At 34.7% G+C, this 14,575-nt stretch overlaps 1 protein-coding gene across 4 annotated transcripts in view; it reads right to left on the bottom strand.

Annotated features, from left to right (window-relative positions):
- Positions 1-2,558: 2,558 nt before the first annotated feature.
- LOC134530819 (sulfotransferase 1C4-like) overlaps positions 2,559-14,575 on the bottom strand; it is a 47,928-nt gene continuing 35,911 nt past the window's right edge. For all 4 annotated transcript variants that reach the window (XM_063366063.1, XM_063366062.1, XM_063366061.1 and 1 more), the window contains 4 exons: positions 11,571-11,697; positions 9,764-9,858; positions 6,434-6,617; positions 2,559-4,646 (listed from right to left, as the gene is read on the bottom strand). In XM_063366063.1, coding sequence (XP_063222133.1) covers positions 4,543-4,646; positions 6,434-6,617; positions 9,764-9,858; positions 11,571-11,697 — 510 coding nt within the window. In that variant the 3' untranslated portion in view covers positions 2,559-4,542. The remainder of the gene's footprint in view (positions 4,647-6,433; positions 6,618-9,763; positions 9,859-11,570; positions 11,698-14,575) is intronic.

Below are 14,575 nucleotides of genomic sequence, written 5' to 3'. Positions count from 1 at the left end.
TAAAAATATAAAAAGAAAGTTGAAAACATATGTATGAATTATGGTCTTAGTGCCTACGCCTTTGAAATTGCGGCTTTAAATGATTATTACAAATTAAAGAGAATATTTTAAATTTTAATGTAAGGTGTGTGGATAGTAATACCTTCAAAAAAAGAAAAATATATTTTCATTACTCTTGACCTCATTGTTTTAGAGAAATAATAGCAGTAATTTTGGAACAAAATAATGCAAATCCTGGTATGTTATGCAGCATGCAAAACACCCAGCATCTAGAGCTGCTACTCTGGTTATGTGAAGTACACGCCTATAAAGATATTTTAAAGAAAATAAGTTTTGAGATTTGAATTAATAATCTATTTTTAAGAAAAACCTCATGCTTCTGGGTCACATAATTTAAAGTAAAAAAAATAGTTTTTACCCTTAATCATCTATATGCAGTCATTTACGTCAGTAACCAGTTTTTCGGTAATTGTAGGACCTATTTCACTTAAAAATTATTCAGACCCTTGATGTTTTATATTTGATGCATTCTTCATTATTTGCAATAAACCAGTTGTTCCAACTTTAACTTCAACGGCATATACCTACCTTGAAAATCACTTCTATCATAAGGCGTACTTTATGTTTTCAACTACCTACATAATTTTTCGTAAGGAACCTGCAGCCAAATGTTTGTTATTAGAATCCAGACTCATTATATATAAAAAATTTTGCGAGTGTTTTTACAGTAAAATTTATTTGACGAAGATGGCAGTAAAACGTCCGTTTACTTTAAATAACATCTAATTTAAACTTATTAAATCTAAATCTAATTAAATTTTTCAAATTAAGTTTTGAATTTTGACAATTGTATTGACGGTTAGTTGTCATGAAAAAAAGACAAAGAGTTTAAGCTACGTCTTTATTTTATAGTTAAAAATATTATATATCGTGATTATAGGGAACCACAATCTGAAAAAAAAAAAGTTGCTGCAGCCGGAGAAAATATCTCATTTGAAAGCGATTTAACGACAAATATAAATGTATGTGATTACTAATGCATTCATTTGACTGAAGAATCGTATGCGACTGGTTCCAGGAAAATAATTCAATTTCAGTCCGTCTTCAGCACAGACAAGCCTAACGTGAACCTGCCGACGCAACGACAAGCAGTGATCAATGGCAGAAATAACTATTTCAGTGAGTAAGTACGCCGCGGACAATTATCCTGAGAGATAAAGAGCAACTATTATGGCACTCCTGAGCAGACAAATAAATATTTACATATAAACTTAGTTTTCTTTGACTAATGTTTTAATTTTTGTAAATTCCGATCAAGCAAAGAGTAACTATCATCATTAACTGCCACAACAACTTATGTAGGCCAAACATTACGCAATTTACGCACGTGTCTATAACAAGAATGGGATCAAACTCTGAACCAATCAGTTTAAAGGTTGTGCTGACCCTGAGATTGAAGAATTTAATGCAAGCCTACATATGAGTGTGAGGTTAAACAACCTCAGCATTTTTTTTTTTTTTGTTAAACTACTGAAGAATGTTGACTGATATTCATTTCAGGGAATACTTCCTAAAAATAAAAAAAAATATTGTTATTTGAAATCATTGAAGCACAACCTTTAAACTGATTGGTTCAGAGTTTGATCCCATTCTTGTTATAGACAAGTGCGTAAATTGCGTAATGTTTGGCCTACATAAGTTGTTGTGGCAGTTTATGATGAAAGTTACTCTTTGCTTGATCGGAATTTACAAAAATTAAAACATTAGTCAAAGAAAACTAAGTTTATATGTAAATATTTATCTGTCTTCTCAGGAGTGCCATAATAATTGCTCTTGATCTCTCAGAATGATATATATGTATATATATAATTTTCTTGTTCCTAGTAAAATAACATATATTTTAAACTTTTAATTTTGAGTTTGTGGTTACAAAATTATAATTGCAGATTACTTACAAAAATAGAAAAAATATGTCACATTTAACACCGCCTATGAGGTATGCCGACGATGGAGAAGAGGTTTCGGCTGAAGCTAAACTTCTCACTTGGTTTGTGTGTTAGGACACTGATGCATCGTCAAAGTGTCTCTCAGTGAACTTTGCATGTAACGTCACTTCGTCTTGCGTGACGTGAAGCACACACTGAGAAGGAACTCATCCAGTGCTGACAAATCTGCCTTATCAGTATTTGGAGGGACTAATATATTGTTATTTGGCACTTCTGGGGAGATTCTGATTTGATAACCTTTTTGCAACATGGAAAAAATCATTACGTTCATGGAAAGATAAAATACTGTTGGTTTCTCACAAAGCTATGATATGTTTCATAAAGCAAATTGCGTTATTTTGAATATAAATGCATTAAGTCCAGCATGTACCATGGAACTTATATGAATGTATTAAAATGGTAAATATTTTGTAATACAAAAAATTTTTCTTGACACTTAATGAAAAAATTTCTTGCTTAAAGAATGAAGTGTATTTTACAGCACAAAGTAAAGTAAAAATAAAACTTTAAATAACAACATTGCATTTGTTTATAAAAGTGATTTTATAATAATTCATAAAACAATCACTTTGCTTTTATTTGCTGATTCCCAGAATTTGTTCACTGACTTCAAAGTAAACAAAACCATATACTAAAACAGAATTATGCTTCAGATACTTGGATTAAATTCGTTTTAATTGTAAAATATTTTAGACTTTTAACACATCACTGTTACAAATATAGCCTTAAGCGACAAACTTAAGCAAGAGACTCATTACTTTTCTGTTTTGATCATGTGCATTTTTTTCAAATACAGAAGCTAATATATATGTGAAGGAATAAAGAAACAAAAAAATATATAACTTAGTTTCAAATCAAGACATCTTATTACGTACACACTACGGATAAAAACTAGAAAATAATTTAAATTTAGTGCACAATGTCGCCTCTGTTTTGATATTTCGTTCAAACATCTTTGAAACTTCGTGCGCGATGTTTCTTGCATCACTGTTGAAATGGTGGCCTATAACAAAAACAATATGTTGTCCGCATAGGACAATGATGGATGTGGACCGCGTAACCCGACATTCGGTTTATTCGCTAACAGAACTGACGCCAGGCGTGTGTAGTGGTGGAGGCAGTTGGTACGTTGCGGTTATAAATACTCACAATAATCTGCATGTCCCAAATTTTGGCGCAGTTATGTTGATACTTCATTACTGATGCATTTAAATGTGTTCAGTGTCAAACAACTATTTTATATTGTTAAAAATTTTAACATAAATCGTGTGTCTTTCGAAGCACCAACATGAACAATCACATATTCAATTGATTAAATCAGCTGAGGTTGGCAGTTCTGTTTGCAGATGGTAAGCCTGTGTTGGGCCCGTGCGCTGCTCACAGGAGCCAGTTTGTCTCCTGGGAATATTCGACTGCATGTTGCGTTTCAACACTCTGTGCTCCTGTTTTCAACGTCTGTCTTCCGTCACTGGCTCTTTCTCACTAATTACTCGGTCGACGATAATTCGATTGCCGTATTTCTGAATTAGATTTTCAGAGACGTTTGATGTGATTATCAAATGCTGACACATTTCATCTTCTCCCCGGGTCATGCGTGATTAGGTGGGAGATTTTCCTACATTTAAATTCTTTTTTTTTATAATGGAACAGAAATATTTACGTAATATTACAGATATTTGCAAAGTTATAATTTTTCATGAAAATAAATATGTCATTTCAAAATAGGGTATGCAGTAATACTTTATGCTATGTGATGTCCCAGTACGTCCAATAGTTAAAGTAATGTGTCAACATTTTACCGAATAGCCTTATGGCTCTTATAACAAGCATGAAAAAACAAAATAAAGCCGAATTGTTGAATAAACAATCAGATTTTTCATGGTTTGAAAAACTTTTGCTTTAGTGAAACATAAATTAAAATATAAATTTATGCACCAATTTTTCGTAGGAAACATTCAGTATTATCTGAAACATATTTCATATAGGCAAAATTTACCATCGCCAAGTGTTGTACAAACTATTTCTTTAAACTGGTTCCCAAGTGAATATATTGTGAAATTACAGAAAAAAAAATACTTTTCTGTGTAGATATTTTTTTTCGTTGGCTTCTAGTCCTTCGGGTTGTGTCGAGTAACCCGTGATCCAATGGGAAAGGAAGGTAAGTTGCAGAAACAGTTGCATTCTGGACCGTCTCGAATGTCTCCATTAATAGGCCTCGAAACAACAACGCTTTAATGAGCAGAGATTATACCGAGCACAAAGTGAGAAATATCTTCGCGCGTAAACTTCTTCTTCCCCCCCCCCCCCTCCCCGCGAGAGTCAGTAGATTTTCTACGGTTCTCCGTGCGGGATCGCAGACTCGGAGACCGAGCCTGCAGCTGCAGTGCTGCCGAGGACGGGGGAGGGTGGCGGCAGGTCACGGCAGGTCTCGGCAGGTCACGGCAGGTCACGGCAGGTCACGGCAGGTCTCGGCAGGTCACGGCAGGTCACGGCAGGTCACGGCAGGTCACGGCAGGTCTCGGCAGGTCGCGGCAGGTCACGGCAGCTCGACGCCGGTGCGCAGGGCGTTGTCGCGCACCCAGGCGTCCGCGCGCCGCTCCAGCTCCACGGGCAGCGATGACCGCGAGCTGCCAGCCGCGCCTGCGAAGGACACCCGCCCCAGTCATACACCTGCCTACACACCTGCGGGGAAAAAAAATTTCTCGAAATCATCCAGTTATTTCGGTTGGTGGAAGACCATGAAAAATTAATGCCCTAAGTGAAAAGCCTATTGAATTTACTTAACACTTAAATTATTGTGGACCCAATGATAAATTGTATTAAAATGTACTGACATTCCTATAGAGCACTTTTCACTTGACATTTCTGCCCCACCTTAACTAAATTCCTGGAAATTACCCCATCGGACGTACTAACCATAAGCTATATGTAAGGGATACAAACATATGGCGTAAATTTAACTTACCAAGAAAATAGTAGATACAACAATTCATTCCAATGTGCATATAATTATTATACATAGCATTTTTATATATTATAATAAATATTAAATATTACATATTAAATATATAAATAATATATAATACATAATAATACATATTAAAACATATTATAATACGTTTGTGATCGGGCCACAGTTTATCTGCTGAATGACTCTGTACCAGCGCAAAATAAAAAAAAAAACCTTCCTTTCAACAAAAAAAAAAGTATCGAATCACGAACATCCCAGTTAACAGGTGTCACGAGTCAGTAGCCAAATGAACATATGTAATTTTCCCTGGGTACACGGATGATCGTGGAGTCTCTCCTGTTGGTCTTTGAAATCCCGAATTTTTCCCGGTCTGTGGTGATAGAAACTCGCCGGTTAAAACGACGCAATGCAAATTTCCAGTTAATAAATTGTACCAGAAAATACATCGATGAATAATATTGTGGGGTGGAGATAAACTAAATATCATTTAGGTGCGAGTTTACAATTTCTAAGTCTATGAAAATTTATTAAGTAATCATTTATGTAAATATCGTACATTTTCTCACCACGTTCACCTTCTACATGAGAACGTTATCACACCCGTAATTACGTTAGGTGTTGGCGTGTACTCAAACGAAAATTTTCACCGCACTTCTTTGTATCACAAGTTGCAACAGCTACATAATTAACCTGAGGTATTTTTTTTTTGGCGAGATAAATGAAAAACTAAACCTTCTTAACCAGATGTGATCGCGTACAGGAACGTCTAAAACAGTCCGAACCCTGTGGGCGGCCTGTGTCCTTATCCTGATGTGAAGGACGTTACATTGTAGCACGGAAAACCGTTCAGTCTACAACTGTGATGTCCGATTCAGGGCCGGTGCAAGGTAAATTGGCGCCCTAGGCGAAAAACCTTATCCCCCCCCCCCCCCGGACACCCCAAAAAAATTTTCCTTACCACAAATTACATCACGTAAGCCTAAGATTTTGTCAACAATCAAATTTAAGCAGGTTTGTGTTTTTTTTTTACTTTTTTACTTATTTCAAATCATAAACAGGTCACCGTGGACTTTAAATAATTACTTATATCAATATAAACATTCCAAACTGTTAAAAAAATCCATTTTCATCTAGTTTCAATAATCGTTAAACATATTATATCAGCTGTTATGTGTCGTGCTGTGCCGCCCCCAGCTACTTGGCGCCCTAGGCGGTTGCCTAGTTCGCCTATATGGACGCGCCGGCCCTGGTCCGATTTCCGTATATCCTGAATTCTAAAGTAGTCGCTAGAGCGCAGTAAATGTTTTTTTTTTCCTTTGCTTATTGTTCTCATGCATGTTTTCAGTTTTCAAACGGGAACCGGGAACTCAAATATCGCGAGTGTTCCGTTCGGGACCAAGGGACGGTACCCGGACCGCCCGCCCGCGCCGCGCGGACCAATCAGGACGGGTCTCACCCCTCCTGATGAAGGGCTCCTCGCCGGACGCCAGCAGGCCGGCCTTCTTCAGGAAGTCCATGTTGACGGCGGGGTTGCGGCGGAAGTTGTCGATGCGCAGGTACTCCTTGAGCGCCTCGGCCTGCTTCTCGGACACGGGCCGGCCCACGAACCGCGCCACGCGCTCCAGCACCGCGGACAGGTCCTGCCGGCACGAGCGGGCGTCGTCACACGTGGGCGTCGTCACAACACTGGGTGGGAAGCTCGTCTGTCTGCGACCCGCAGCTTCCGCCCTCCGTGGTTGCTGGCAACAGCTTCGTGAATACTAGCCCAACTGTTCTATTGAAGTTGTACTTCTAATGCGACTTCCAACAAGGTTGCGTTAAACGTTCGTTTAACGCTACCATGGAGAATTATTTTGCATGCAATTAAAAACTATTTTTCAATGATGCCAAACAAGTATATACTTCTCACGCGCGTACCTAAGTACACGCACCCATTTTTTTTTATTATAACTCATCAGCCAATTTTAATAATATACATATATAATTATAATTGACCAATAAATATTTTTTTTTAATCTAAGCAAATAAGACGAGATTAACGAAAAACGTTAAACGTCTTTAATATCTCTTTGCCTTTTATCGTAGCGTATGCCTATTATTTTACTTCATGAAAACAGAGATTTTAATTCAATATATTTTTGTAAATAATTTATTTTCCTCTCAGCGAAAACCACGTTGTTAAAAAAGGATCGCTTGAACGTTAACGAACAGACCAAATTGGCTACTGGTTGGAAATCATCCAGGGGTCTGCGCAAATCTAAATGTATTGAATTTTTCTATTTTTGAATACAAACTCATACGGGTGACTAAAAAAAAAAAGTTTTCAAATCTACGGCAAAAACACTTGTTTCTAACGGAACACAGGACTCGGATGGAGCGAGGTTGCACAGCGGGTTATAAACTATACTGGCATTCAGAGGACTCGAGTTCTAATCCCTGTTACGGGCATAACGTTTACGGCTCCCCATGGTTTCCCGAAATAGTTAGTTACTTTATATCATTAACCATTTCTTTCCTAATAAAGCTATATGTTGGGTGTTTCAACGGACGTAGTTAAGATTTTAACTAACAGTCGCTAAATTCCAACACCCAAAGCATTTTTGACCAAGGGTGCTCGATCAGGTTTGATGATGGTTTAGGGTTACGTGAATTTTGCGGATTTATGTGGACGCAAGCTAGAATGCAAACATTCTTACTCATTACACTGTGTTCGTGATTGGACCGCAGTTCTTTGCACGCGCTCCTCCATGACCGAGAGCCAGTGATGCCCGGCTAAGAGGGAAGTAAGCGAATCAGATAGTGGCAGTCAACAAGAAAAAATGTGTTTTTCACTGAGGAATCAGCCAATATTAAAGAAAACGTTGGTAGTATGTTTATAAGGCTTTGAAATTCAGCCTGATGCCAAGTAATTTCACGAAATTTCCAAGTCGCTATTAAAAATTATTTATTAAATTTTCTGTCGTTCCAAACAGCACCTTTGGAAAATGTATACATGATAATATAAAACTAGCTATGTGCCTACTGTGGTAGTGTTACCATCAATATAAGAATATTGAAGACTTTTCACAAAATAAACAATATTCTTATGATAAGTACAAAACGTTTTATGGTGACGTTTAGACATGACAACAACTTTGCCTTGGGTGACAATACTGTGTAGTCTGAAGATGACGCATTTGACTTTTTTTTTGTTAAAATTAAACATTATAGTGTAAATTATAATGCCTATTCCTGTAACTAATAGCACTTAATTATTAATAAATGTCTGTAAATTATTGTTTTGTCAAATTTAAGAGAGTCTTCAACACACTGAGATTAAAAAGGAAAACATTATTTCAACTTTGATCGAATATAACTCCCTGTCCATTAAAGGTATTTATTACATATTTCAGGTACAATTACATTTCTTTACATCATAATAAGCAAATGTTTTCTATACGTTTTACCATTCAACCCATCTTTTAGTAACAAAACAGCTTTTATTTTTCATTTTCTCAAAAGTTTATGGAAATGGAATCTTTTCCTTATCAATTTCACCCACTCAATTATTGCAACCCTTCATATAGCAAATCAGTATTTACGTGGATAAAGCTGAATAAATTACTTTATGATGTTTGCCACAAATCTAACAGCTGGAACAATAGCCTACTAATTTATTTTAATAATGTCATGTTTTTTAAAGTACTTTATGACATCCGGTATATTACTGTAAGATAAAAAAAAGAATGTTGAGACTGATGGAAAATCTACTGGTTTAAATTGGTTATTCAAAGTTATCTTGAGTATGTTTATAAACTTCGTACATATTAAGAATTGTTGTTTAAATTTAGATAGTAAAGTTAAAAGTTTGCAGGCTTTTTTCGACCAAGGTCAAAATTTTATAATTGTTTTAGGTTGAGCCGTGTCAAACGGAAATATCGCTATTAGTTATATGGACGTATTAGTCCCATTTTCAGGGTGGAAATTACCTCTTACCTACGGATGTTCAAAACCTAACAAAACTTAGCTGAGCATATCATATAATGTGCATAATGTCTCACTGGCCAGACACAACTCAGAAAATCATGAGAGAAACAGCGATTGCCTTCATTTGGCTTCAACCAGTTAACAGAGCTTGCTATAGTTTGGCTGTAGAACCAGCTAATCTCAATTAAAGAACATTTGACTGGTGAACGTACCAGCTTATCAGAATGTACAGTCCTTTCAGACAAATTTAAATAAAGTAGGAAAACACCATGTAACCTCATAAATAGCTGCCATTAAATTAGTGACTGTCATATCAATAAAACCATCCGTAAATTGTTGAATTTTGATGCCACTACAATCCCTACGGTACGTTTACTAAATTTCGATAATAGCACAAAATTTAGCAAAAATTACGTTTCCAAAAAGTTTCTTTCAAGATTGTGAAGCCATTATTATTCTCTCGAAAATATTTACTATCGAAATATGTCTCATTTTCCAAGAAATATCTGTAGGATATGGGATCCAACTTTTGTATCATTCAAAAATAAATACAAGAATATACATACAAATGTAACACGGCTACGAATTTTTTCAAATATTTTACACCAAACAATGACAAAATAAAAGGTTATTAATGTGAACCCGTAGTTACAAACACATTTTTAACATCTATTAAACTTTTGATCTAATTCAATCCATTTTTCTATCATATTACTACGTTTTAATGTTACCTTAACAATGATGCAATACTTATGTAACTTACAAATAATAATAATAACAAAGTTAAGAATTACATTCTAAAACGGTGCATTAAGATTACCTTAAGCATATCTTCATAGAAGATAAACATAACGTTGGGGTGATGTCTCCTGTCCCAACCTTCCTTTAAGTGTGACCAATATGGAGTCCAAGGAACTAAACAACACAAAAAAAAGTGCAATTTTCTGTTTCCTTCTTGTAAATTTCCTAAGTAATTTCATATATATTTATTATGTATAAAATCAAGCTATCTCAATCTTAAACAAATACCTGTATCCACGATGGGAAGGCGATGCTTATCATGATGGGCAGAAAGGGTGGAAAATGTTATTTCCCACCTATCACCGAGACACGCCTAAATTTATTAGAATAACTTGATATAAACTTGTAATTTAGTGGCCAGCTGTTTCAATGATAACAATTTCAAATTACGACTTAACATAAAAATATTTAATAATTATATTTATTGCAGATCGTTTAACCTGTTAAGGTATGTTGACATCAATCTGAACAGGAACAGTCCAAAAAATTTAATAGACTCTGGAGTTAGAGAAATATCACTCGCAATGTGGTTGAACGTATATTGTCTATTTTGTCTTTTATAAAGAGTGGTAAGTCGGTTAAAATATATATATATATTCGATGTTAATGGGTTATTGTGTAGGTTTTTTTTCTTTTTTTCAAAAACCTACTTCATTATGTAGAACATAGAACATAAACTTCAAGATATCCACACACATTATCTCATGAAGAGCTTGCAAGTTCTCATGTACCAACGAAGGTCTAAAGTGAACAATTAGTACTGCCAAGGTAAAATTTAAACCACGCCATGAAAAGTGCTTCTGTTATCTGGAAATTATCTTGCAGATAAAACGTTTAATGTCTGTCAGTAGTTTGTCAACTTCCAAAGAGCACGTTTAAAGATTAGGAAAGGCAATGTATGCAAGTTGTAAACATGAACCAGTTTTTGCACCTGGAAATCTGCTTTCGAAAAGCAAAATTGACCCTGTCTACTGTCATAGCTTTACCCAGATTCAATTTTATATGGTACTCTATTGATATTCTTCCTCGCTTTAATTTTTTTCTGTAAATGGAACAGAAATATTTCGGTAAACTAACAGATATACTTAAATGTGTACGTTTAGCTGAAAACAGCTGTATCACTACAAAATAGTGTTCGCAGTAAAATTGAGTTTGGATTCTTACCCAGGCATTTATGATTTGTGTTGTCCCAGTACCTCTAAATGTTATCGTTATTTGTAAAATGATACCTGAGTAACTTTTCAGTATTAAAAGCGCATATTAATAATCATGATATAACAAAATAAAGTAAAAAATTTTAATATTCGAATGTATTTTCCGTGTTTTGAAAAATTGTCTTGAATGAAACATAAAGTGAAATATAAGAATGATTATTTTAGAAACAAATTACCAATAAATATTTTGTGACACTACAAGAAAGATATTGTAAATTTTTACAACACATGGCTATGGTTATTTTCGCATATATGAAATACGTTTTTCGAAATAAAATTAAAGTTATGAAAATTAGCGCATAACTTTATATATAAATTGATGTTTAATTCAAGCATAGTTTTTTTAACCATGAAAAATAATCGCAATATCGATTTTTTTATTATTTTATTTTATTTTAGTTTGTTGTGCTTATTAAAGTGCTCATATGATACTCGAAGCTATTCAGAGTTACAGTTGTTTTCATGTAACCCTACATGTAAAATTTTTTATAAAAATCTGTAATTTTACATTAGTATTTCCGTTCCCCTTACAAACACATATGTATATGTATGTGTGTACATATAGTGTACAAACTAGGTGTTCATTGCCATGCAGCTTTGCAGATTACTTACGCTTATTCCTCTCGAACTGGTTCCAGTAGGTTTCGAAGTCCCCTTTGTATCCCATGCAGCGGATGAGCCGGATGAAGTGGAAGTAAGAAACAGCCACGTCTTTGGGGTTCCTAGCCATGTACACGACCTGTTAACAACCGTTACCTACTTCAACAGCTATATGGTACGGCAACGGTAAATGCTAAGATTTTCACATTACACTTGTAAAGAACACTAGTTACAAATTTTATTACGTTGATTACTTTAATTTAATTTGATTTCTATATTACGTTTGATTGAAAAAAAACTTTCATAAACCTGTAGAACCGGAATTACAACAGCCCATCACCTCCGTACGTCCGTCACTCTTACGTCCGTCAACTCCACGCATCTAGCCAAGTGATTTACGAGTCTTCATCCTTCCGTCAGAATATTTCCCCAAATAAGTGCTACGAACTGTCTATGTTTTTCTCTGAGAAATTTACATCGATGTTGTTTGTTATATATGTCGTTTTCGGAAAAAAATTCAGAGGCGTGATTTAATTGTTTGGACGTGAGTTTTAACAACTGCAGTGTCATAATACGGAACATCAAACTCCACGCGCCTGTATTCTTATGACAATTCATTGGTGAAACCGAACCATAGATCATCAAACAATTTTATCTTGCTAAATTTTGACGGACGGACGGACGCGTTTTTACGAGCCTTCTGACTGGCCGCAGGTCATGTGATCCACAGACGGTTGGCAGACGTAAGAAGGCTACGGACTATTATAATTCTGCTAATTATACATCACAGACACTCTTCTTGTTCAAACGTACCTGTGTACTTTGAAAGTTAGAATGTAGCGTAGATTTTGCGAATAATCCGTGATATAGAACTACGAATAAACCTTTGTTTTTTGGGGTATTCTCTTCGTAAAAATTCCCTAAATTTACTGTAATTTAAAATGTACAGTAAGTAGTAAATGTACAACATATGTTTCGCGTATTAGCTTTACGTCTCTTTTTTATGTCAGATAATTAGTGCACAGACGACTAACCTGTGGTGCGGGAGCATTTTTAATTTCTCAAAGGCTTAAGCAGTGGTCACCTCGCTCGTACCAAGGATTGCTAGGCACGACTGCTAAAATAAATGGAAACAAAATAAGGAGCGAAAAAATTTCAAAATTTTAATTTTTTATTTATAACTTTACATGTCATTTCTATAGATCAGGGATGGCAAACCGTTATTGGTAAATGTACCATTTTTTTTAAGCAAATAATAATAATGTGGTTATGACGTGCCATCAAAGAATCTTGACTTAGTGATAATAATTTATAAAAATAAAACTAGATGCTACTAACTTAAAAAACTCTTTATTTGCAACTCGAAATTTTTACAGCAATCGAAATGTTTACTATTTTATGCTTACTTAAATAAAATAAAAGTTTAGATTGATTTCTGCTAGTGCAAATAAGAAGCTGATTATCTTATATTAGGCTCGTACTTTGTTACTTTTAGCAGAATGCAAGCTTTAATGGAGTAATCTGACAAACGGTTTCGATGCAGGTTTATAATGTTATTCATGTCTGAAAATAATGACTCACAAGCATAGGTAAATAAAAATATTGTTAAGATAGCAAAAGCCAGCTTCTTAATACAACTAAATATATCTGGAATTGAATTCCACTTTTCCATAATTTTGGTATTGGCATTTTTTACTTATATTTCCCCATTGTCTTTCTATTTTATTTCATTCCAATTCTTTCCTTAATTCGTTAAATTTTTAAATCCACATTGACCTAGATTGGAAGTCAATAGCTGCTTTTCAATTTCTTAAATCTCCAACCAATCTAATTTAGACAAGTTAAATCTGAAGTCACATTAGGATACATAATAAATTTGAATGTTTCGATAATTCTTTGAACTGACAAAATCTTGCTAAAAATTCGATTGTTGAATGAATTACTGAATTAAACTCTTTAGTGATCTTTTCTTCGTCTGGCTTTTCGTGTAAATCTAAATCTTTGGTGATTTTATTTTTCAGTTTGGGAAATGCTCGTTGATTTTGCTAGGAATATCGTTACTATAAACTTGCATTTTAGCCTCAAAAGCACGAATGAAATCTATCATGACGATAATCGTTCTATTTGTACCTTGAAGCTTTATGTTCAATTAATTGAAATGCTAGCACAAGTCTGTAAAAAACCTTAATTCTAAACGTCACATAACATTCATTTATTGCGTGTATTGTTCAATTTTCCCCTCAATTTGTAAAAATAGCCTAATTTTCTTCCAAATAATCAACAAATCTTTGAAGTACGTTACCGTAACTCAACCAACGAACTTGGTTATACATAAGTAAGCAGTTGACTTCATCCAACAAAGCATCAAATGTTAATTTATTTAAAGCCTGCGACGATACGACATTCGCTATTTTTGTGACTACTGCTATTATATTTTCAAGGGAGACAAAACCACTCTTGGCACACAAGGTTTGTTGATGAATGATGCAGTAGAATTCAAGAATATAATTTCCTATGTGTGCTTGAAATGTACTGATAAAAACATTTTTCCCCCACCATACTTGGACCAGGATCAGTCATCGAAAAATTTTTACTTAAATCAATTTCTTTCTCAACAAGTGATTTTAACAGCCGTAAAAATATCTGTACCCTTAGTAGTTGACGACGTTAACGCAATTAATTCTTCTTTGACGAAATAAACAAAGCTAAACGAGCAGATATATTACATCAGTACTTTCGACGAGACATAGCGAAATAAAAGGAGAGGACTTAATGTCTTTTTTTTTTGTTATTCATTAAATTTTATGCCAGTTTAAAGATCTGTCTTTAATTGTGTTTCTAGATAAAGTAATATCTTTGATATGCTGAATTACCGTTTTTATTTTCAAAATAATCAAAAAGTGAAGGGTCGTATGCTAACCAAGCTTCTTTCATAAATTCACCCTCATTAAAAGGTTTTCCATGCTGGGCATTGATATTTGCCGCTGAGAAACGTACGGCACTTGTATGACAATCCG

The sequence above is a fragment of the Bacillus rossius genome, chromosome 3, assembly GCF_032445375.1.
Source record: "Bacillus rossius redtenbacheri isolate Brsri chromosome 3, Brsri_v3, whole genome shotgun sequence".
Classification (NCBI taxonomy): Eukaryota; Metazoa; Arthropoda; class Insecta; order Phasmatodea; family Bacillidae; genus Bacillus; species Bacillus rossius.
This window is presented reverse-complemented; position numbering and strand designations above follow the sequence as displayed.